A 23,598-nucleotide genomic window follows, 5' to 3' on the forward strand; every position below is an offset into this window, starting at 1 on the left:
CCGTGACAATCTCTAGAATTTACAAATGGTGCCAAAAACAATGTACATCCAGTGAGCGGCAGTTCTGTGGATGGAAATGTCTTGATGAGAGAGGTCAACAGAGAATGGCCAGAATGTTTCGAACTGACAAAGTCTACGGTAACTCAGATAACTGCTCTGTACAATTTTGGTGAGAAGAATTCTATTCTGAGATGGGGCTTGGCACAGTTTTGGCGGCACAAGGTGGACCTACACAATATTAGGCAGGTGGTTTTAATGTTGTGGCTGATTGGTGATCTATATATATATATATATATATATATATATATACACAGTATAGATGTAAATATGATTGGTTTTGTGAGATTCTCCACAGAATATTGTGTATCAATACTGTTAGCATTCACACCTGTTAAGAGACCTGCTGTCGTGGTGTGTGATGCTGGCTGAGGATCGTCTCTCTGGGTCAAACTCCAAACCAGAAGAAGACAGAGGAGGAATGAGACACTGGGAACACTGGACCGAGCGAGAACGAGGCCTCTGGCCACCTTCAACCTCTGAAGATGCACAACAAGAGCATTTTATCCTTAATCCTTTCTTGGAGATATTTTGAGCTGCATGTCCCATTCAAATGACAATATGTCAGCTACATCAATTTATTGCTGGTTTTATATGATAAATGATCTTTTATGGATGTATTAATGCGTATTAACACATGGGTTATTTCTACAGTAGGAGCAATGATTTGAAAGATGAACTGGACGTGATGTTAACTTATAATAAAGCATAATTACACAAGCATAGAGTTAATAGTGGCTTTAATTGATCTTCTTACCATCATCGAGCACAAGACTGCCACAGAGGGAGCTGCACTCAGACTGAGCAATTTCATCTATGGGAGAGGAAGCAAATGTATGTTGATTAGAATCCTTGTAAATATTTAAAGGGACAGTTCATGCAAAATTGAAATTTCAGTCATCGTTTACTTACACTACCTGGATGACTTTTTTTTCATTATTCCCTATTGTGAGTCAGTTTATAGTATATCTGTCTTATATACCTGCTATGAGTAATGAAGCTCTCTGAGTGGGCTTCTGTCCTTTCTTCAGTCTGTACTGGTTCATCTCATCTTCAATCTCCTGCAGTTTCTGCATGGCATCCAGACAGTTCCTCCTCCTTTTCTTCCTCACTAATTTTGAAATGTCAGGCTCAGCCGCCAGCTTCTTTGCTGCTTCCACAATCTTCTGCTGCAGCGCAAAGCGGCTTTCCAGATTCCTAAGGTATGGATCCTGGGAAGAAGGATTGTCATAAAAACTTTAAAAAAAAAACTTAACTGAGATGTATGTTCAGAACTTAGAACATCTACTATTTCTGTAGTACACAATATTGTACTGTAGTATTGCAAATTTTCTGCAATGTGCTCGGCCTTTCATGCATGATGAATGAATCATAAGTAAACTCTTTCTTGAATCCTTATTTGAATGGAAATGTTAAGCCAAATGTTAAGACATTTTTAGATTTAAAAAAAAAAAAAAAAAAGTAAAACAACCAAATTTACTGCTGTATTAATTTTTTTTTTTTTTTTTACATAATATGTTGTTTCAAATACTATTTGTAGAAAAATGCAGATAGTATAGAGTATAAACTGCCCTATATTTAGTATTAATCTTTTACATGACCCTTATAGATGTTTGTGATTATTGGTAAAGAATTTTCATGAATAATTCTATAGAGATTGCACCCACAAAGAGCAATATCTTGACGATAAAATACACTCACCGGCCACTTTATTAGGTACACCTGTACACCTTCTGTTCTTTGCCTAGGGAGGGGAGGTCTAATAAATTTAAAAACTGTTCAATATTTTGTCCATTAGCTTTTTCCGGTTGAGTATATAATGATTTATAATATGTTTCAAATGATTTCTGCACTCCCTCCAGCTTAGTTGTTATTGTATTTGACGTAGAGTCTCTAACTTTATGTATTACACTTCCTGCCTGCTGCTTACGTATCCTCCAGGCCAGCAATTTTTCCGCTTTTGGACCTGCTTCATAGAACCTTTGCTTCATAAATCTTATTTTCCTCTCAACCTCCTCACTATACATTTTTTCCAGTTCTTGTTTTATAGGTCTCATTTACATAAGGATGGATGGATCTTTAGTAGAGCTATGATGCAGTTCCAATTCCCTAAGTTTAACTTCTAAATCAAGCAGTTTTTTAGCTTTTAGCTTTTTTTGTAGAGCTGTTTGAGCTTTGATTTTTACCCTAATAAAAGCTTTAGCTGCATCCCACAATATAAACGGGCTCACTTCTCCATTGTCATTGTGCTACCATTCTAACTCTAAATGATTCACTGTTCAGCAAACCTGTATTTAACCTCCACACGGTTTTCTTTGGGGCATGATCAAGATGTAATTTTAAATATAATCCGGAGTGGTCCGAGAGGTCCATCTGGCCTATTCTGCATTCCCTAATTTAATGCCAATCCCTGTTAAACATGAGGAAATAATCTATTCTTGAGTGAGTGTTATGTGCCGAAATAAAAGTGAAATCCTGGTCCGTACCATTCACATCCCTTCAAATATCAATTAGGCCCAAGTCTCGCATCATATTTTCCACCTGAATCTCAGAGGGGGACTTTTTCCTTCTGTCACTGGTTGAATCTAACCTAGGGTTCAGTAATATATTTAGATATAAGGGTGCCATATGTTTCATTCGTTATTAAATCAACAATCTTCTTAAAAAGGGCTGTATTACTCCCTGGGGGGCGCATATGTTTAATAAAGTGACTTCGTTATGTTCAAGTTTACCTTTAACTAAAACACATCTACCATCTTTGTCCTTTATTTCGGAGGTTGATTCAAAACTAATTGAATTTGGCATTAAGATTGCAACTCCCCTTATCTTACCTGCTTTATATGAGGAACAGAAGGTGTTAGGATTGTTTAGTCCATTTACATTTAGGGATAAGATATTATAAAACTGAAAAGACATCTTTTTTTTTCCCGTTAAATACCTGTACCTGACACATCCAAAACCCAGACCTCAAGTAACAACATAGATAAACAGGAACAAATGAACACCAATAAATATTATACAGTTCTAGGTTAACATCAAAACTGGACTTCCAATCAAGAGGAAGCATTGCCTCCTCTAGCGACAGTGAGGGGGAATGGCCACAAGGTGGGGCCCCTCAATCACAAACGAAATAAGAAAAAAAGAAATACAAAAACAAACCGTAAAATACCCCGAAAAAGTGTTGTGGCACACAATTAGTGCTGTTTGTATCGGCCCTTAGTTAAAGCAGAACATTTTAAGAGGTCATTTAAACACTATACGTACCCTTTTCAGTTCGTACACTCCCTCATGTTAGTTGGATTAATAGATAATTTTCCATTGCTACATTTCCCCCCTTGGAGCTATTATTGGACAGCGTGACTTACAGTTCAGATTTTTTCAAACGACAAAGAGATTAAACAATAATCAGATCTCCTCTGCCGTATCCTCTCGATTCCTCCTCTGAAATCCACAAAGTTTCTCCCGAATGCCTTCTTGAAAGTCGGGTGTACTCCCAATTTGGCGCTTACGGATTGCACTCCACAGAAGAAGCCCAGTGAGGTTCTCCTCCCTGACGCCTGATGTCTTACGTGAATTGGAATCACCGTAAAGCCTCGTTTGGCCAAGTCCTCCGCTGCTTCGAAGGCATTGTTATAGGTGACGATGCCCAAGTCGAGATGTACATGCATCTTAGTCAGTGGAGTTTGAAAGCGAATTTTATTATCCTTAAGACTTTCTTAATTGGGGCATATTCCTTTCTCTTCTGTTGCACCTCCTCAGCATAGTCATGATCAAAATACACTCTTTTCTTGCACAAGAATTTTCCTCTTCCAGGCAGCATTTTCTCTTTCATTGTAAACTGTAGGATCCGGACCACAATTGAACTTGAACCAATGCTCGGTGAGCTCTTTCTATACCTAGATACTTTCCCTGGTTCAAACCCATCAAATCACCCAGTTCTGTCTTATGTCCTCTATGAACCGGTGCATGGATGTGCCCTCTGCATTTTCAGGAACCCCATATTTTTGGATATTATTGCGGCGAGAGCGGCCTTCCAGGTCCAACAGTTTAGTCTGGAGAACTCTTTGGTTGTGGAGTAGTTGTATTAAAGTATCTTTAACACCAATATCCCACCTTTCCGTTTCTGCCATGCTTCCCTCCAGATCCTCCAGACGACGGGTAGCTTCCTCAATTTGAACGGTAGCATCTTGAATTTTCTGATTTGTTTCGGTAGTCAGCTCATCTAGCTGTTCTTTCAAATCCTGTCGAAAACCCGCTCGAAATTCAGAAAGTTCTTTTTTCATTTCTGACTTCCAGTCGCTCATCCCTTTGGCCATGACTTTGCTCACTGCTTTGCGGATAGAGCTAAGCGTGGCCACCGTGCCTCTATCCTCCTCGGAGTCGCCATCTTCCCTTAAACTGACTTCCCAAGCGAGATCACTCGCCTCCTTTTCAGCTTCTTTCTCTTTAACACCTCTTAACCCTGACCTCACTTTCCTATTTTTGTCCACGTTCATTTTCCTTTTGGGTTACCTCTGATTTAGAGAACTAACGTAATTGAATTTCTGGGATTATATTTGGCCGATATCAGAGCAGTGTCTTATGGTGCCATACTTTGTCACACGCCACCAGAAATCCCATACCAGACTGGTTCGAGCTGACACAAAGGCTTCTGTAACTCAGATAACCCCTCTGTACATTTGTAGTGAGCAGAATAGCATCTCAGAATGCACATGTCGAACCTTGGGGCAGATCACTATTGAAATTTGGTTGGCACTTTAAATAAGGTTCCATTTGTTAACATAAGTAAATGCATTAGCTACCATGAACTAACACAAAACTAATTATCTTTACAGTATTTATGAATCTTAGTTAGTTAATTTAAAAAAATATATATAATTGCTCATTGTTAGTTCATGTTAGTTTATAATGTGTTAAATAATTTTAGTACACATAACTGCAAATAAAAAAAAAAATAAAAAAAAAAAACATTAGGATATTTTGCAATTAATATTATAAAAAAAGAGATAGATGTCGCAAAACGTTTCGACCAGTAAGGTCTTCATCAGGCACACCTAACTGGTCGAAATGTTGCCTTTTTGTAATAAAGTCTGGAGCTATAATTTCAGTGTGCGGACATCTACCTCTTTTTTTTTTACATTCGTTTACATTTTTTATCCTGCACCGTAGCCTAACTTCGGTTTTGGATGTGCACACCTACTTGACAATTTACATTATAACCAAGATTAATAAATGCTGTAAAAGTATTGTTCATTGTTAGTTCATGTTAACTAATGTTGTTAACTAATGTTAACAAATATAACCTTTTTTTAAAGTGTTACTGACATTTCTATGACCATTTTAAGATTGTATTCATTTCCATGACTTTTGCAGACCTGGAAATCACAATTTCTAAACTGCCCTGATATTTCCAGGTTTTCCATAACCATATAGGAACCCTACTTTTAGGAGACCACAAGCATTTAGATGGCCTTAAAGCTAAAAGAGATGTACTAAAAGCCACAAAAGCTTTCAGTATTTATCAACAAACCTTTCAGACCACAAGTTTTGAGGCTCACCCTGAGTTTGTTTTCAATCAAATCTTGTGGTTGAAACCCAGATCAATAAGTAGAATTCTTTGACCGAAACAAGTGGCTGTTTTCCAAGATTGATCTCCAACATAAGGCCACATAATGGAATTGTATGGCAGCTAAACCTTACCTGCGATAACAGTGAACTCTTTAAAATGAGTCATTCCAGATATTTCCAAACAAGCTAAAAATGGCATGTTGGCATTCAGACAGCTCAGGACAGTCTCATACCAATAGAGCCAAACCACCCAAGTCTACTATGTTATTCAGTCCTCTTCTTGGCAACTTTGTTGTGTGTGGCGGTGTTTCAGACTAACCTCATTATATGGGAAAAAGTCATCCAGTTTGAAAGCGGTCCCAACTCTCCTCCGAACCCGAGGAGGGGTCTCGTCCTTAATGAGGGGATACTCTTTTGGGAGTTTGCCAGTAATTTCCTTAGAAAACACATCAAACATGCATTAAATGAGCAAAACTCCATTTAGACATGCCTGAGTCATACTGCACCATGAAATTACATTTAGTAAAAATGAAGCCTATTTTTTTTTGGGGGGGGGATTTTAACATAATTTTCATTGCAATTCAGTAAATTTTTCCCTCCAATTCCCATTACTATAATATGTCTAGATGTCTTGCTTTAGAGTTTGTTTGTAATTCTGATTACACTGAATGACGATTCTCAATATATTCTTATTACAATATTACATCATCTTACATTACAACATTTCAAATTAAAATGTGCATATATTTAATGTTACAGTTCAATCAAAAAGCACAAATGCTGTTTTTGCTCTTACAGCCTCTCTCAAGCATATTTCCTTCAGCTCAGTCAGTTTTACGCTGAGAATATCCTGGATTTCTCGTTCCTTCTTTCTCAGCTCTGCCAGTTTCTCTTTTTTCTGGTCGTCACTCATTTCTGAGTCAGCTGAACCTATAAATTCATGAATAAAATCATGAATATCAAATCACAACATGGGTGTGTGGTAGCACTGAATGAAATGACACATTTAACTTTAAAGGAATATTCCAGGTACAAGTTAAGCTCAATCGACAGCATTTGAAGAATTAATGCAAGTGCTTTCATAAAATTATAAGCTTTATATTTCTGCCTTTAAAAACTCCAAACATTGGCCCCATTCACAACCATTGTAAGTGCCTGCACTGTAACCCAGATTTTACTGGGCTAAAAGTGTTTTGAACCTGGAAATTCCTTTAATGACATTTCAGTGAGTTCAGATCAGTAGTTCTCAACTGGTTTTGCTTCATCACCCATATATTGGACATCAAGTGGCAACCCAACACATACCAAAAATGTTTACTGAACAAAAGCACACAAAAATGTCTATAAAATCAAACTTGAAATTTATGAATATTACCATAAACTACAAAGTCCAACCAATACACAAAACTATTAACATGACATACAGTAAATTAACAGTGGGCTAAATTAGGAAAAGTTGACAATTTTGGTTATTACTTTAAATAACTCTTGAATTTTGATGGTTTCATGCTCTCGGCAGCCAATAATTCACCAAACATGTGTTGTGGTCGACACAAACCATGTTTATCCTCGTTGAAAGTGAATTAATGTAGTTTTAAGAGTTTCTTGCAACGTTTTGTTTTTGATTTTTTAAGGTTGAGAGCATGCCATGCAATCTGTACATGTTGCCATTTATCTTATTAAGTCAGCTTCAACCAAGTGAAACATAAATTTGTGCCAATATACCATAAGTTTGGTTGGACGAACAACCTTTGATGTCAACAACAAAAAGATAAGATAGTGTTTTCTCCTCACTTTTAAAAGTTCATAAGCCTTATCATTTTGGTATCTTAACTATGCATGATTAAATAGTCACAATTTAGTATTTGCATTTTGCATTGTTTTTCCATTTTGTGACAAACCTGCAACCCACCAGTTGAGAACCACTGGTCTGAAGGAGAGGCTTGAAAAGAAGAAAGAATCAGAACGAATTAAAATGTAATTAAATTCTGTTGATGTGTGTCGACACATAGATAAACGAAGGCTTCTGAAGCGGCAGTTTTGAACAAGCATCAAACACTGTTTAACTATCCTGAGGACAAGAGAGGATCTGATGTACCTGTTGACACAAGGCTTCCATTACTGGCCATGATGAGTTGATTCTTCACTCCTGCACTCAGTTTGTTCATTTTTGACGCTCCGTTCTCTGTCAGGTCAGTTGAGATGTCTCCTAAACTTCTGGCTGTGATGATTTTTGCCTGTTAGTTGAAATAAGATATAGATCATGGCTTTTACAATACAGTACACAGCCCCCCAGAGCAAAATGTTAAAGGGGCCATGGCTAGCCTTTTTTATTATTTTAATATGTTCCTTGAGGTTCACTTATAATTTTTGTCAAGTTTTTTTGCACAAAAAACAGTCATATATTTGTAAAACATGATCATTTTCCATCCTCATTCTGACCCTCTCTCAGAAACGCTCAGTTTTGGTGCTGCTTCTCCTTTAAGACTGGACAGTAAACGCCCACTGTTATGACTGGCTCTTGCCATCTCACTGCTCACCGCTGCTGGACGGGGCTGCGGAATTCAATTGTATTTTTGTTAACTAACATTAACAAAGATTTTTAAATGCTTTAAAAATATATATACTGTAGTTAATTGTTTGTTCATGATACCTAATGTATTAACTAATGTTAACGAACCTTATTGTAAAGTGTTACCAGGTAAAATAGGCTTTGATTTGTTGTGGAGGCGGTCAGATGCAAATTTCTACTACAGTGTGACATTACAATATGGAGGAAGTAGACAAGTCATTTTAGCAGCTTTGTTTCAACAAATGTTCTTTTCGCCATGAGGAGGAAGTTTTGAGTTCTGAAATTTACAGTGTGTTTTTATAATACAATGACCTCTTATATGTCAAAAGATCAAGAAAAATTGGATTCCTCATGTCATGACCCCATTTAATGTTCTGTGCTAGGTTGCTCTTTCATAGTCCAGGAGTTTTCAAAGATGGTTCTTTTAAGTATCAACATTCAAAATGATTTCAGCATTTTTTGCTAAGCCAAAATAAAAATAAAAAGTACTGTCAGAAAAGAGATTAGAGTGACTTGAAAACACATATACTCATGAAACACAGACCTTTTTTTGTGATTTAACAAACCAATGGATGTACAATTACTCTAATATAAGCAATTTATCAGCAATGATGCAACACCTGCAGTTTTTTTTATTCAGGTGCACTGATTTTCTTCAAACTCTCTGGATTTACTGTACTTGTCAGACCATTCAAGTGAATCCGACTTTCAGAAAAAATAATGATGCATCTACGTATGATGACTTACCTTGCTCTGTTTTCTGTTCAGGTAGAACTGGTGCTGGCTGATGGCCATGATCCAGATGGTTTTGATTAACGAGTGACTGGCATACCAGGTGTGGATCACCAACCCCGTCTGGCCAAATGTGCGTTTAGTCACTGTTCGCCTACATGCATGCACACACACACACACACACACACACACACACACACAAAGACATGTCATGGTTATTGTACTGTAAAACCACTAATACACTCTGTAGAAAATGTAACTAACACAACACATACTAAATGCAGTTTTTAAATAAGCAGTAAATAATACTATGTTAGCCTAAGTAGATCGTAGAAACATATTAAACATTTTAAAATTGCATTGCAAACGCACATGAGATGAACACAGGTGATTGTGTAAAAATCGATTGTTTGAAAGTAACAGATCATTCTGCACAAAATAATGTTTAATTTAGAGATATTAGGCTAAATATTTAAGAAAATAGCTTTCAAAAAGTTTTACAAAAAGCTATAATGATGTTACAATGACAAGCTATTCTAGGTGACAATTCAGCACTTCACGAACAGATAGTGACACTCAAGTAGCACGCAAAGCACATTGTCACGTGTTCATGTCAACTGCGTTTTTGGGAAATGCATGTAGAAAAGATACAAATGCTCATAACCTCACGCACAGAGGACACATTTAAGAACTAAGATACATCATGATCAGTAATGTATTTGAATTAAGTTAGAAACATCACGAAACTTCAATGCATATACAGTAGTTTATTTTCAAATACAGTCATATTTGAATGTACATGAACTACCTATCTATTAAACATTATTACACATGAGTTATTTTGTGATAATGACTGGTTGACTACAGTGCTGCAGAAAAGTATTTGCCCCCATCCTGATTTCTTCTGTTTTTGTGTTTATCTCATACTAAATTGTTTCAAAAATTCAAACAAAATCTAACATAAAGCAAAGGCAATCTGAGTAAACACAAAAATACTGTTTTTAAATGATAATGTTAGTTATTGAACAAAAAATGTATCCAATACCAACTGGGCCTGTGTGAAATGTATTTGCCCCTTAGTAACTAAATCCCCAAATCAATGAAATTGCATTCATAAGGGAGTTTAACTGGACTAGACACTCCCAGGTCTGATTACTGCCAGCCCTGTTCAATCAAATCAACACCTAAATTGAGCTTTTTTAGCAGCATGAAGTTGGTTAAAAGGTCTCACCCAGTAACACACTATGCCAAGGTCGAAAGAAATCCTAGAAATGATGAGGTAAAATGGTGATTGAAATACATCATTCTGGGAAGGGTTACAAATCTATTTCAAAGGCTCTGGGACTCCAAAGAACCACAGTGAGAGCCATTATCTCCAAATGGAGAAAACTTGGCACAGTAGTGAACCTTCCCAAAAGTGGCCGACCTTCCAAAATTCCTCCAAGAGCACAGCGACGACTCATCCAGGAAGTCACAAAAGCCAAGGACAACATCCAAAGAACTGCAGGCCTCTCTCGCATCAGTAAAGGTCACTGTTCATGACTCCACTATCAGAAAGACACTGGCCAAAAATGCCATCCATGAAAGAGTGGTGAATCAAAAACCACTGCTAACCCAGAAGAACAATAAGACTCGTCTGAATTTTGCCAAAACACACCTTGATGATCCTCAAAGCTTTTGGGAGAATGTTCTGTGGACTGATGAGTTGAAAGTGGAACTGTTTGGAAGACAGGGGTCCCGTTACATCTGGTGTAAATCAAACACAAAATTCCACAAAAAGAACATCATACCTACGGTCAAGCATGGTGATGGTAGTGAGATGGTGTGGGGATGCTTTGCTGCTTCAGAGCCAGGGCGAATTGAAATAATTGAGGGAAATATGAATTCTGCTCTCTAACAGAAAATCCTAAAGGAGAGCGTCCCGGTCATCACTCCATGAGTTGAAGCTCAAGCGCAACTGGATTATGCAGCAAGACATTGATCCAAAGCATAGGAGTAAGTCCACCTTTAAATGGCTCAAAAGAAGCAAAAATTTAAGTTTTGGAGTGACCTAGTCAAAGTCCTGATTTGAACCCAATTGAGATGCTGTGGCAGGACCTTAAATGGGCAGTTCATGCTCAAAAATCCTCCAGTGTGGCTAAACTAAAGCAGTTCTGCAAAGAAGAATGGGCCAAAACTCCACCACAGCATTGTGAAAGACTGATCTCCAGTTATCGGAAGCGTTTGGTTGCAGTTGTTGCTGCTAAATGTGGCACAACCAGCTATTAAGTTTAAGGGGGCAGTTCGTTTTTCACATGGGTGATATTGGATATAACTTTTTGAAAACTCTATTTTGTGTTTACTCAGGTTGCCTTTGTTTTATGTTATATCTCTTTTGAAGATCTAAAACAATTTTGTATGAAAAATACAAAAAAATAGAAGAAATCAGAATGGGGGCAAATACTTTTCCACAGCACTGTATATATTATCCCCCTTATTACATGGCTAGTTACCAAATAAGTAAATAAATGGACATTAAATATTATATTGATATTGATCTTAAATTAAATTAGTTTAAATTCTCAAGTCAATTATACAGTCTAGCAGTCATTATGCAGAAATATTGGACTGTGGAATGTGATTGACCAATCACAATCAAGTTTTGTAGAGTTTATTAATCATCCACGCTCTAATATTTTTTATCTATTGACAGCCCTAATACTCATTTACATCAACAATTTCTGATGTCTTTTTAAATTGAGTTCTTCATCAGTTATTTGATGAACATATAACAGACACATGAATCATACTTGAAGGCTGAAAGATCAGGCTTTAAACAGACCCATCAAAAAATATTAAAGAATTAGAAATATGCTGTAAGCACATAAAAAAATTCACCACCAACACAAATCCAGTATCAGTTTAAACAAATTCTGTTTCTTCTCACCTGTGCGGGTCATTCACCTCCACTGCAAACTTTTTCTCTCTGAAGTACAAGTTCTCCAACTGCTTCCACTGGAAGAGCTGATGAATGAACAAACAGAACAGCGTGTGAGTGTTATCAGGTTTCAGTGACTTCTAGCAGACTGACAGTTCTCTACTGCAGCTGTATTCCAGGTGCAGCACTTACTGCACGTCAATGGAAAGTGACTCACAACATCTCTGACACTTCTCTGACCCAGTATGTTCCAAAAACAATCCTGAATTTACTCACATATATCTAGAATCTACTGTAAAAAGTGGTAACCTGCCACTGTTAACATAAGGAGCTATTTTTTTTATTTTATTTTTATTTATTTTTGTCTGATCTAACCCATAAAATTAGTTTTGCTGGTGCAACCTAATGTATTCAGGTTGATTCTGTCATATTAAATAATATTTTTGACTTGAATAAAACCTGTTAATTTAGATGGTATCACATAAAGCACATTTTTAGCTTAACATTCTGTTCTAAAATAATGATTTATTCATATACACTGGCGGCCAAAAGTCTGGAATAATGTACAGATTTTGCTGTTTTGGAAAGAAATCGGTACTTTAATTCACCAAAATGGCATTCAACTGATCACAAAGTATAGTCAGGACATTACTGATGTAAAAAAAAACAGCACCATCACTATTTGAAAAAAGTCATTTTTGATCAAATCTAGACAGACCCCATTTCCAGCAGCCATCACTCTAACAACTTATCCTTGAGTAATCATGCTAAATTGATCATTTGATCCTAGAAATTCACTTGCCATTATATCAAACACAGTTTAAAGCTATTTAGTTCGTTAAATGAAGCTTAACATTGTGATTGTTTTTGAGTTGCCACAGTATGCAATAGACTGACATGTCTTAAAGTCAGTATGAGGTCAAAAATGGCAAAAAATTGTTTTGAGGAATGAAGGCTATACAATGCTTGAAATTGCCAAAAAACTGAAGATTTCATTCAAAGGTGTACACTACAGTCTTCAAAGACAAAGGACAACTAGCTCTAACAAGGACAGAAAGAGATGTGGAAGGCCAGATGTACAACTAAACAAGAGGATAAGTACATCAGAGTCTCTAGTTTGAGAAATAGATGCCTCACATGTCCTCAGCTGACAGCTTCATTGAATTCTACCCGCTCAACACCAGTTTCATGTACAACAGTAAAGAGAAGACTCAGGGGTGCAGGCCTTATGGGAAGAATTGCAAAGAAAAAGCCACTTTTGAAACAGAAAAACAAAAAGAAAAGGTTAGAGTGGGCAAAGAAACACAGACATTGGACAACAGATAATTGGAAAAGAGTGTTATGGATCTTAACCCCATTGAGCTTTTGTGGGATCAGCTAGACTGTAAGGTGCGTGAGAAGTGCCCGACAAGACAGCCACATCTATGGCAAGTGCTACAGGAAGCATGGGGTGAATGTATATGTATGTATATGTGTATGTTTGAATTTACTGTATTATGTTTGTATAGTGTGTATATATATATATATATATATATATATATATATATATATATATATATATATATATATATATATACAAACTACCGGTCAAAAGTTTCACTCATTCTTTTTTTTTTTTTTTTTTTTTTCCACATTTTTGAATAATAGTACAGTCATCAAAACTATGGAATAACATAAATAGAACTATGGGAATTATGTTGTGACTAAACAAAATCCAAATTAAATCAAAACTGTGTTATATTTTAGCATCTTCAAAGTAGTCACACTTTGTCTAGAATTTGCAGACATGTACTCTTGACATTTTCTCAACCAACTTCTTGAGGTATCACCCTGGGATGCTTTTTAAACTGTATTGAAGGAGTTCCCATCTATGTTGGGCACTTATTGACTGCTTTTCTTTATTATTTGGTCCAAGTCATCAATTACAAAAATGTTTTTATTTTAATTAAATTTTAGTTTTATAATGAAATAAATTAATATGTTGGCACAATTGTATTTTTGTCTACAAAACTATTTTCAAACATTTAAGCATACGCCTTCAGATCAAAAGATTTTTAAGATCATAAGAAACATTTCAGTCAAGTGTTTCAAAACGTTTGACCGGTAGTGTATATATGCAGGTTTGTATCCATGTATATGTATGTATATGTTTGTATATACTGTATGTGTGTATATATACACACACACACACACACACACACACACTCTCAAACCTGCCCATCTAGCACCAACAATCATGCCACAGTCCAAATCACTGAGATCACATTTTCTTTCCCCATTCTGATGGTTGATGTGAAGATTAACTGAAGCTCCTGACCCGTATCTGCCTGATTTTATGCACTGCTGCAACACGATTGGCTGATTAGATAATAGCATGGAAATTGTTGGTGCCAGACAGGCTGGTTTGAGTATTTCTGTAACTGCTGATCTCCTGGGATTTTCACACACAACAGTCTCTAGAATTTACTCAGAATGGTGCCAAAAACAAAAAAACATCCAGTGAGCGGCAGTTTTGTGGACAGAAATGTCTTGTTGATGAGAGAGGTCAACAGAGAATGGCCAGACTGATTCAAACTAACAAGGTCTACAGTAACTCAGATAACAGCTCTGTACAATTGTGGTGAGAAGAATATCATCTCAGAATGCTATTCTGAGATGTGGGTTGGTGATGTTGTGGCTGATCAGTGTGTGTGTGTGTGTGTGTGTGTGTGTGTGTGTGTGTGTGTGTGTGTATATATATATATATATATATATATATATATATATATATATATATATATATATATATATATATATTTATACACACACACACATTCTAAAAATATTTTTCAATATTTGGCAGGTGGTTTTAATGTTGTTGCTGATCGGTGTGTATATACTGTATATATATATATATATATATATATATATATATATATATATATATATATACTCAAAAAATATTTTAGCCTTTTAAGATTTTTGCATTTCAAATTCATAACAAAATTCCATCTAACTGAATTGAGTAATCTTAAACTAAATTAAATTTATAAAACTTTAGACAGACAGACAGACAGACTGATTGACCGACAGATAGATGGTTAGACAGATAAACAGTTTTTATTGGCCATTTAAATTACTGTAAGTGTTTCAATGTTACATTTTTTTTTAAACATCATAGTTCATTAAATCATCAATCATTTGTTTATTAGAAGACAAAATATCTAATATCTGATCATATTTATATGTATTATCCTAACAGATTAAAATGTTGTGACTAGCTTCATTGTGACACATCTCTTCCAACAGTGTACAACATCATAGCATTCCAGCAAAGACATCTGCAGGTTGCCAGCATAAAATATTCTCCAGTTTTAAGACTGTCTCTTAAAAGTTCACATGTGAAATTTAATTATTGAGCTCTAAGAGCCTCTTACCGGCAGTTGAGAAGGTGAAATCTTGAGGTTAATCAAATCCTGAGGTTTATTATGTTACAGTCTACTCTGCTCTAGCTGTCTTTACTCCCTGCTCCTGACTTGTCTCTTCAGGTTCCTAAAACCCTTCAGACACACAGTTTTGGCCCAGCCTTGCTGCCTATGACATCACTCAGATACCAATGCAACTCCTCGCAACACTGAAGAATCTGTGTATCTGTGTGCTGTTAGTGATCTGACAGCACTCGGGTAAAACTGGTCTAAAGCCCAGGGTGGATCACTCTCACTCAGGTTAGGTCACTGCTCCACCTGTCCTGACCCAGCAGGAGGAACACTCATAGATTCCATAGATTCCAATTTTTTTCAATTAAGAATGTGTTAATGTGTTATATAATACTTGAATTACCAGAATTTGTATGATGACCAGAAATGCCATGTCATGATGAATGATTAGTGTATTATCTGTAAAGTATTTGTCAGAGCCATGGTGCAGTGGTTAGTGTATATGCTCTTCTTAAGTTGAACCATGGTGCTCATTTGGGTGATATAGTTTCAAACCCAGCATGCAACATTTTCATGCAACCATTTCCCCTCTTGCTAGAAGAGAGTGGCAGAATAGTTTTCTGTTTAATATAAAGAGGCAAAAGCCCCCCAAAATTTGTATTTGGGCATTTGATGTCTTGCATTTTGACATGCTATACTCTATCTAAAACAATTTTAAACAGCATTGTGCTAATTATTTAATAATTATTATGCATGTTGCTTTTATAACCTTATATTAATTGAGAGACTACATCATATATTTTTACTTTTAAAAATTAGTTTTGTCATTTGAACTATTGAAGGCATCTAGTGAAGTTATAAAAAAATAAAAAAATGAAAAGAAATGCTGACCAGTCACAGTCCCAAAAACACAAATACCCTTATACATTCACATACTGTACATTTTAACCTAAAATCTTGATGATGATTATGATAATGATGATAAAAAAGTTAATGGACATGTTACAGTATGTCAACAATATAATTATTTATTTACATTTATTACACAGGTCTTTGGAATACTCGATTCCGATTGGTCAATGGCGCCATCTAGTGATCTGATATCTCAGAGTAACAACCGCACATCCAGGGATTAAGACATATCAGACGGTCATCTGGGTATTGCGAGTAATTTGTCCTACTTCTCGCATCACTGAACGATCTCTACAAGTAAGATAATAAAATCATTTCAACTCAAATCAATGTTTCATGTGCATTTATTTATTTATTTGGCAAGTAGTCTTGTACCAAGTAGTTATTTATTACAAAATAAACACCAACAGAACTTTTATGCAAACCAGAGGTGCAATTCAGCTGTTTAGCTCCTTATTTCTTCTCACATAATTGCATGATTTCAATGCAAATCAATATTTTATGTCCATTTATTTATTTGTTTGTTTGTTTTGCAGCCGCTTTTATATATATAGAGTATATCCTGTATATCCTGATCACCCATCATGTTTATTTTGTGATAAAAAACCGGCTGACTGTACGTTATCCCTTAACTATGTATTTGTTGTAAATCTAGAATATCAGATCGCTATGGTTACTATTAATGTAGAATATAAGATAACTGACCCATCTGCCTTTATATCTGACAAGCGTTTGCTTTTTTTCTAATGAAATTCTATGGGTGTCGTGTGTTCGAGTAGTTTTAAGCAGAATTTTATAGAAATTATTCAAAAATAATATTCAGAAATTATTAAATTATGAGCAGTTCTATTCACTTACACTTATGTTTTCAGGTTTGTAATCTCTATCAAATGACGCTTTTCTCAGGGGACTGTGACAATCGTTCGCCTTGATTCTGATTCACAGTCTCCACAGTTTTTAATCACATTTCAGTGATAATGTAACAATTTCTTTAAAAAAAAAAAAAGTCAGATAAAAATGCTTTGCAATGTCTTCGTTTCAGCCCATCTTAATTCAGTTTATGAGAATATTTTGCCAAAAGTTCTGCCAGGGTAAACAAGGGGGGCAGAGCTTAGCGTAGGGTCAGTAGAGAGCAACAATAGGGTTTTGAAAAATTAAGGGAAATTGATTTTTAGTGCATCCAAGATTAGTTTGCTGAATTCCCAGTGAAGAACTACACTACCCATAATCCTGAAGACAGATCCACCATTCAAGTTGCTGTTATTATGGAAATGTTAATTGTGCAAGAAGACCTCAGCAGTGAATGCCCACTCCGATATATCATTGACGTAACTGTGATGGTCTCCTTACACTCTCAAATGATTTCTATTTTTGTATATATATATATATATATATATATATATATATATATACATATAAATAAAATTAAAGAGCTGCTAAAGAGCAATGTTGGTCTGACATGTCGCAATAATCATAATCTGATTACATTTTCCTTTTATGAAGACTAAAAGGAAATTCCTTTAGAAATTAGAAATTTTTTTTTAAACCAGTAACAATTTCTGTTCTCAAGTGGTTCAAGCTTTTCGAGTGTCAAGTCGGATGCAGGTGAGTTGATTAATCATTAGTCTGGTGCGTACAGCATTTGTCTGTACCTGCGTGTTTCATCACCACATCTTACACATACTACTGACAGACAGCACGTCTTCATTATAACACCTCATTTCCATATCATAGTGATCTGCACTGTCTGATTAATGATGCGCTCTGTATGTTGCTCTGGATTAGATTTGCTGCTAATTGAAAGAAGTGCAAATGGATTTGTCAATGCAAGTGCCGAGCCACTTCTAGGAAAATCAAAGCTCCATTTCATATTGAGCCTGATACATACAATGACTCAAGATTTCTCGCTCACAGATATTATATTACAGAGTTCCCAGAGGTAGGAAAACACAACGTACCTTTCGAGGTTTTACTTTGTCTTGGTGGTCATATTGCCCGATGCCCTTATAGCTGATCCCCAGCCACCATGGAATACCTTGCTTATCCTGTTGGGACAGGGACAACAGTTGCCATTAATTATACATCAACAACCTGAATTAGTTTGATATCTATCAGAGGAAATGTTGTTTTTGAGTTGCTCTCTTCTTTGCAAATACCCTAATATTTGTGAAAATGCTTATATAGTAAATATGAATGAAATGGGTTTAGTCACATCACATAGTAAAAAATATGTAAAATACATGATCAGAAATTAACATGGGCTTGAGGCAAAAATGCCACAAAAAAGTGAAAAAAATGCCCCATATATATATATATATATATATATATATATATATATATATATATATATATATATATATATATATATATAAATGGGGCAAAATGTCCCCGTATACAAAAAATAATTTTCTTAATTAGTATTATTTTGTATTGTTTTCCAATAAAAATATATAAAAATTCTTAAAATAAAATACATCTACTTGATGAGCAAAATGGCTTGCCTAAATTTAGTGAGGTTTATGCTTGAAACAAGAAAAACTATTTGCCAATGGGTTAAGAAAAACAAACATATTTCAAAGGAAGTTTACTAAATTTTGTCAGATTTCTCTGAAAACAAGACTTAATATCTTATGCCATTTTGCCAGTCAAGTAAATATATCTTGTTATAAGAATATTTCGATATTTTTACCGTAAAACCAGACAAAATTACTAATTAAGAAAATGATTTTTTTTGCAGTTAAGTATTGCTCTTCTTTAAAAAACATGTAACTGATTTTCTGAGTATTTGTCTTGTTTTCTAGTAAAGAATATCCTTAAAAAGAAAAAAATCCAGTAAAAGTAAAAGACAATTAAAAGATACATTTACTAGTATACATTTGTTTTAAGATATTAAGGCAAAAATTTCCCTTCCCATTTGGGAAATGTTTTGTTCATGTTTTAAGCATAAACCTGAATAAAATAGGATGGATTTATGCTGAAAATAATTTGATTTAACTGAATTATTTGACATACATGGATTGCATACTGTGTATTTACATGTGTTTAGTAAAAATGCCCCTGAAAATTAATTCCTGTGAGCAAATTCAATTAATACAAATAATAAAAATATTATATATTGTTTAATACAAAAAACTTCTTAATAAAAAAAAAAGTTAAATTGTGACATTGGTATAATCCATGCATAGAGTTATTTCAGTCCTAATTAAATGTCCAAATTATTTATGACCTAATTAAAATAGTTTCAGTTTACCTGTTTTTTTTTTTTTCTCATCAAACTTTGTGAATAGTTTTTACCTTTACTTCATAATAATGCACTCCATATGTGGGCAGGGACTCCACAAGGGTCAAATACCTGAAACAGAGGCATTGATTATTTACATGTTTGCTTAAAAGGATAGTTCACCCACAAATTAATATTTCGAGGAAAGCTTTGAATAATGATAAAACTATCTAAATGATGACATAATTTTCATGTTTAGGTGAACTATCCCTTCAAGACTGATATTTGACTGCCTCTTAAGCATCTCTCAGCAGCCCTGAAGTGTTGGCATGAATGATTCAAGCAGCCAATCATAAATCATGTCTCCCCAGAAGGTCCGCCTCTGTGAGGCTAATCATTGTTTTTGCGCTACTCACTGCACAATGGCCTGGCCTCGGGAGAGCCCTTTCAACAGCTTGTAGTGCTCAATCACTCGCTCTTCACTGCAAAAGAGAGAGATGATGAAATCTGCAGAACGGAGGATATTTTCCCCACTTGTGAAATGCAACCCTCCATCCCCCCTAGTGTGTCAGCATAAATGCAGGAGAGCACAGATCATCAACCATAAAGCTCTCATAAAGGGCTATAAATGCAGCTTCAGCATCATTAACTCGTCTACTAAATGTAAAGCTCATGTCTGTCTGTACCACTACACAGACCCATCTATTGTTATCTTATAGGATTTTATATTGAACATTAAGTGGAGACCCAAAGCAGTACCCAAATTGTTCATTATATAAAAGTAAACAAAAAATTTCCTTAAAATCAACCACTACAATTCAATAATATTAGCATGACCTGTTAGCTATTAGCTTTTAGCTTTGAAGCCACCTACAGTACATGCTAGATGTTCTCCTAAAAGTTGACTAAATGGTTTTTTAGAAGATTAACACATGTAAAATTTACTTTCATTTATGTCTTTTAGTCTTCAGAATTTATTTACAGTGAATGTGTGCATTTTTTAGTCAAATAGCGGCCTTAAAACAAGTACTTTACCAGTATGCTAGCGATGGATGCTCTTGCAGTACTTTGGTGGGCAGAGTTGGAAGTTTCTTCAGGTCTGCTCTGGTGTTTTCATCACTAAAATCGAAACAAACATACAGTATGTAGTATGTTTATATGATTAACATTAATATAATGCTTTCAGGGCTGTAAAGTAACGAATTACAAATACTCACGTTACTGTAATTAAGTAGTTTTCCCCAGGAATTGTACTTTTTTAAGTAGTTTTAAAATTGTATACTTTTACTTGAGTACATTTTAAGTGCTGTAACTGTACTTTTAATGTGCTATTTTCCCACCATCTGTGTTCGCTACTTCCCTGTCCTGATTTTCAGAATCAGCTTTATTGCCAAGTATGCTTACACATACAAGGAATTTGTCTTGGTGACAGGAGCTTCCAGTGCACAACAATACAAAACAGCAACAAGACAGAGATAATAATAAAAAAATAATAAAAAATTGAATAATAATAATAATAAATAAATAAATAAATAAAAATTGAATAGAAAATAAAGTATATATAGAATACACAATAAGATTATATATATATATATATATATATATATATATATATATATATATATATATATATATATATATATATATATATACACACACACATACACATACATACACACACACATACACATATGTAGTGCAAATCAAATGCAAATCGTTTATATACAGTGCAAGGGAATGTAATGGCAGAAGAGTATGTTGGATAATATAAAAAGACTAAACTGTGTATTGCACATTAATTATTGCTCAATGGGGCAGTTTTAACTGTTCATGAGAAGGATAGCCTGAGGGAAAAAACTGTTCCTATGACTGACGGTTCTGGTGCTCAGAGCACTGAAGTGTCGGCCAGAAGGCAACAGTTCAAAAATGTAGTGGGCAGGGTGAGTGGGGTCCAGAGTGATTTTTCCAGCCTTTTTCCTCACTCTGGAAGTGAATAGTTCTTGAAGGGGGGGCAGGGGCAACCAATAATCCTCTCAGCAGTCCAAACTGTCCTTTGTAGTCTTCTGATATCCGATTACGTAGCTGAACCAAACCAGACAGTTATTGAAGTGTTATCAGTTATCAGCAGTGCCTGTGGCAGGTTGAACTTCTTCAACTGGTGAAGGAAGTACAACCTCTGCTGGGCCTTTTTCACAATGGAGTCAATGTGGGTCTCCCACTTCAGGTCCTGTGAGATGGTAGTGCCCAGGAACCTGGATGACTCCACTGCTGCCACAGTGCTGTTTAGAATGGTGAGGGGGGTCAGTGTTGGGGTGTTCCTCCAAAAGACCAAAAACATCTCCACCGTTTTGAGCATGTTCAGCTCAAGGTTGTTTTGACTGCACCAGACAGCCAGCTGTTCAACCTCTGTATGCAGACTCATCGTCATCTCGGATGAGGCAGATGACAGTGGTGTCGTCTGCAAAGTACGATGCAGTCATTGGTGTACAGGGAGAAGAATAGTGGGGAGAGCACACATCCCTGGGGGGCACCAGTGCTGATTATTCAGGTGCTGGAAGTGAATTTTCCCTGTCTCACAAGTTGCTGCCTGTCCATCAGAAAGCTGGTAATCCACTGACAGATAGACATGGGAACAGAGAGCTGGTGTAATTTAGTCTGGAGAAAGAATTTTATTTTTATCTATCAACATGATTGGCTAGGGAGAGTCTCTTGACTCCAGTCAAATCAAATCACATGTAAAAAACTTGAATGACAGCTGTAGATCTGGAGACAACTGTTATATATGTGGAGGATGCCTCAAGCACAGTTCAACACTTGAACATCACAGCAGCACCTGAAAGGGCTTTTCGCAGTGAAAAAGGCCAATTGCTTGACTGTGTCATGTGAGTTTTACTTGCTCAAGCCAGATATCAGCATTAATCCTGCCTCTAATTTGAAGAAACATATCGAGATAAATTTCATATATCTGCTTATTAGATTCTGTGTGTCTATAATGTAGTCTGTAATTTATTTATCACTGAGATTATTGGGTTGATGTGAGAGATTAAGGCAAAGTTATCAATAGGGCTGGGCGATAAAACAATCTTGATGTTTATCTAAAAAAAAAAAAAAAAAGAGAGAGAGAGAGATGTCCTCGATATCGATGATACATTTTTGAATAATTTTCTATACTTAGCCTATGTTCTACATCCAGACCAGGGGTGTTCATTACATCGATCGCGATAGCAAGACAACCACTGGTTGGTTGATCTAGATGAAATATAAAAGATTGACTTTTTATTTCCTGACGTCTGTAGCTGCGTGCTGTTTGATTGACAGGCGGCAAATGTTTGTGCGCTAATGCGCCTAAATGGTCAAATACACTTTATAATTCCGCCAATGCACGTCTTGATGAGGCATTAATGTAAATGCAGTCGGTTTGGTCTAAAGTGAACGTAAACAGTGGGACAAAAAGCGTATTTGCATCAAAATGTTGGACTTGAAGTGTAACCGAATTGAGCATTGTCCAGTAGGTTATGTCATAAAAAGTCTATTAATCAAACAACAATAACAAGGAAACAAGAAAACCACTCACTACTTTTGGCTGAATAACTTGAGTAGCTTTAAAAGTATTAATGTAATAGAATAAAACAGTGACATTTTTAATAATAATATATATTTTTAAATATTGTTCATTTTTTAATAATACCGACCCCTGATGTAGAGAGTGTGTTAATTGGTATAATAAATTACCAGTGAAGTAGAGATGATAAATAATTTATAATTATGCTTAGTCTTTATAAAGATAGAAAAGTATCAACATTTGTAGAGCAATATTTCAGGCAGAACATTCCACCAGTCACAAACTTCAGAAAATTGTGCATCATGCATTAAAGAATAAGAACACAACTATAGCTGGGCTTAAAAGTTACAAGAACTAAATCAATGTAGAACATTGTATCTCAAAAAGAGGACAATGTGGCCCCCCACGTGCTACTTAAAGAAATAATTCACACAAACATGAAAATTCTCTCATCATTTACTCACTCATCCCAGATGTGTATGACTTTTTTTCTTCAGCAGAACACAAATTAAGATTTTTAGAAGAATATTTCAGCTCTGTTGGTCCTCACAATGCAAGTGAATGGTAACCAGAACTCTGAAGGTCCAAAAAGCACATAAATGCAGCACAAAAGTAGTCCATATGACTCCAGTGGTTTAATCC

The 23,598-nt window shown here is 35.5% G+C and overlaps 1 protein-coding gene across 2 annotated transcripts in view; it reads right to left on the minus strand.

Annotated features, from left to right (window-relative positions):
* Positions 1-23,598, minus strand: part of LOC127418883 (FERM domain-containing protein 4B-like) — a 79,993-nt gene that overhangs the window by 12,489 nt on the left and 43,906 nt on the right. For both annotated transcript variants that reach the window (XM_051659764.1, XM_051659763.1), the window contains exons 8-19: positions 20,430-20,513; positions 19,811-19,876; positions 19,469-19,526; positions 18,133-18,219; positions 11,856-11,932; positions 8,945-9,083; positions 7,724-7,862; positions 6,422-6,555; positions 5,945-6,061; positions 1,040-1,268; positions 815-871; positions 389-536 (exon numbers count right to left, since the gene is read on the minus strand). In XM_051659764.1, the coding sequence (XP_051515724.1) occupies positions 389-536; positions 815-871; positions 1,040-1,268; positions 5,945-6,061; positions 6,422-6,555; positions 7,724-7,862; positions 8,945-9,083; positions 11,856-11,932; positions 18,133-18,219; positions 19,469-19,526; positions 19,811-19,876; positions 20,430-20,513 (1,335 nt within the window). The remainder of the gene's footprint in view (positions 1-388; positions 537-814; positions 872-1,039; positions 1,269-5,944; positions 6,062-6,421; positions 6,556-7,723; positions 7,863-8,944; positions 9,084-11,855; positions 11,933-18,132; positions 18,220-19,468; positions 19,527-19,810; positions 19,877-20,429; positions 20,514-23,598) is intronic.

Source organism: Myxocyprinus asiaticus, chromosome 28 (assembly GCF_019703515.2).
Source record: "Myxocyprinus asiaticus isolate MX2 ecotype Aquarium Trade chromosome 28, UBuf_Myxa_2, whole genome shotgun sequence".
Classification (NCBI taxonomy): domain Eukaryota; kingdom Metazoa; phylum Chordata; class Actinopteri; order Cypriniformes; family Catostomidae; genus Myxocyprinus; species Myxocyprinus asiaticus.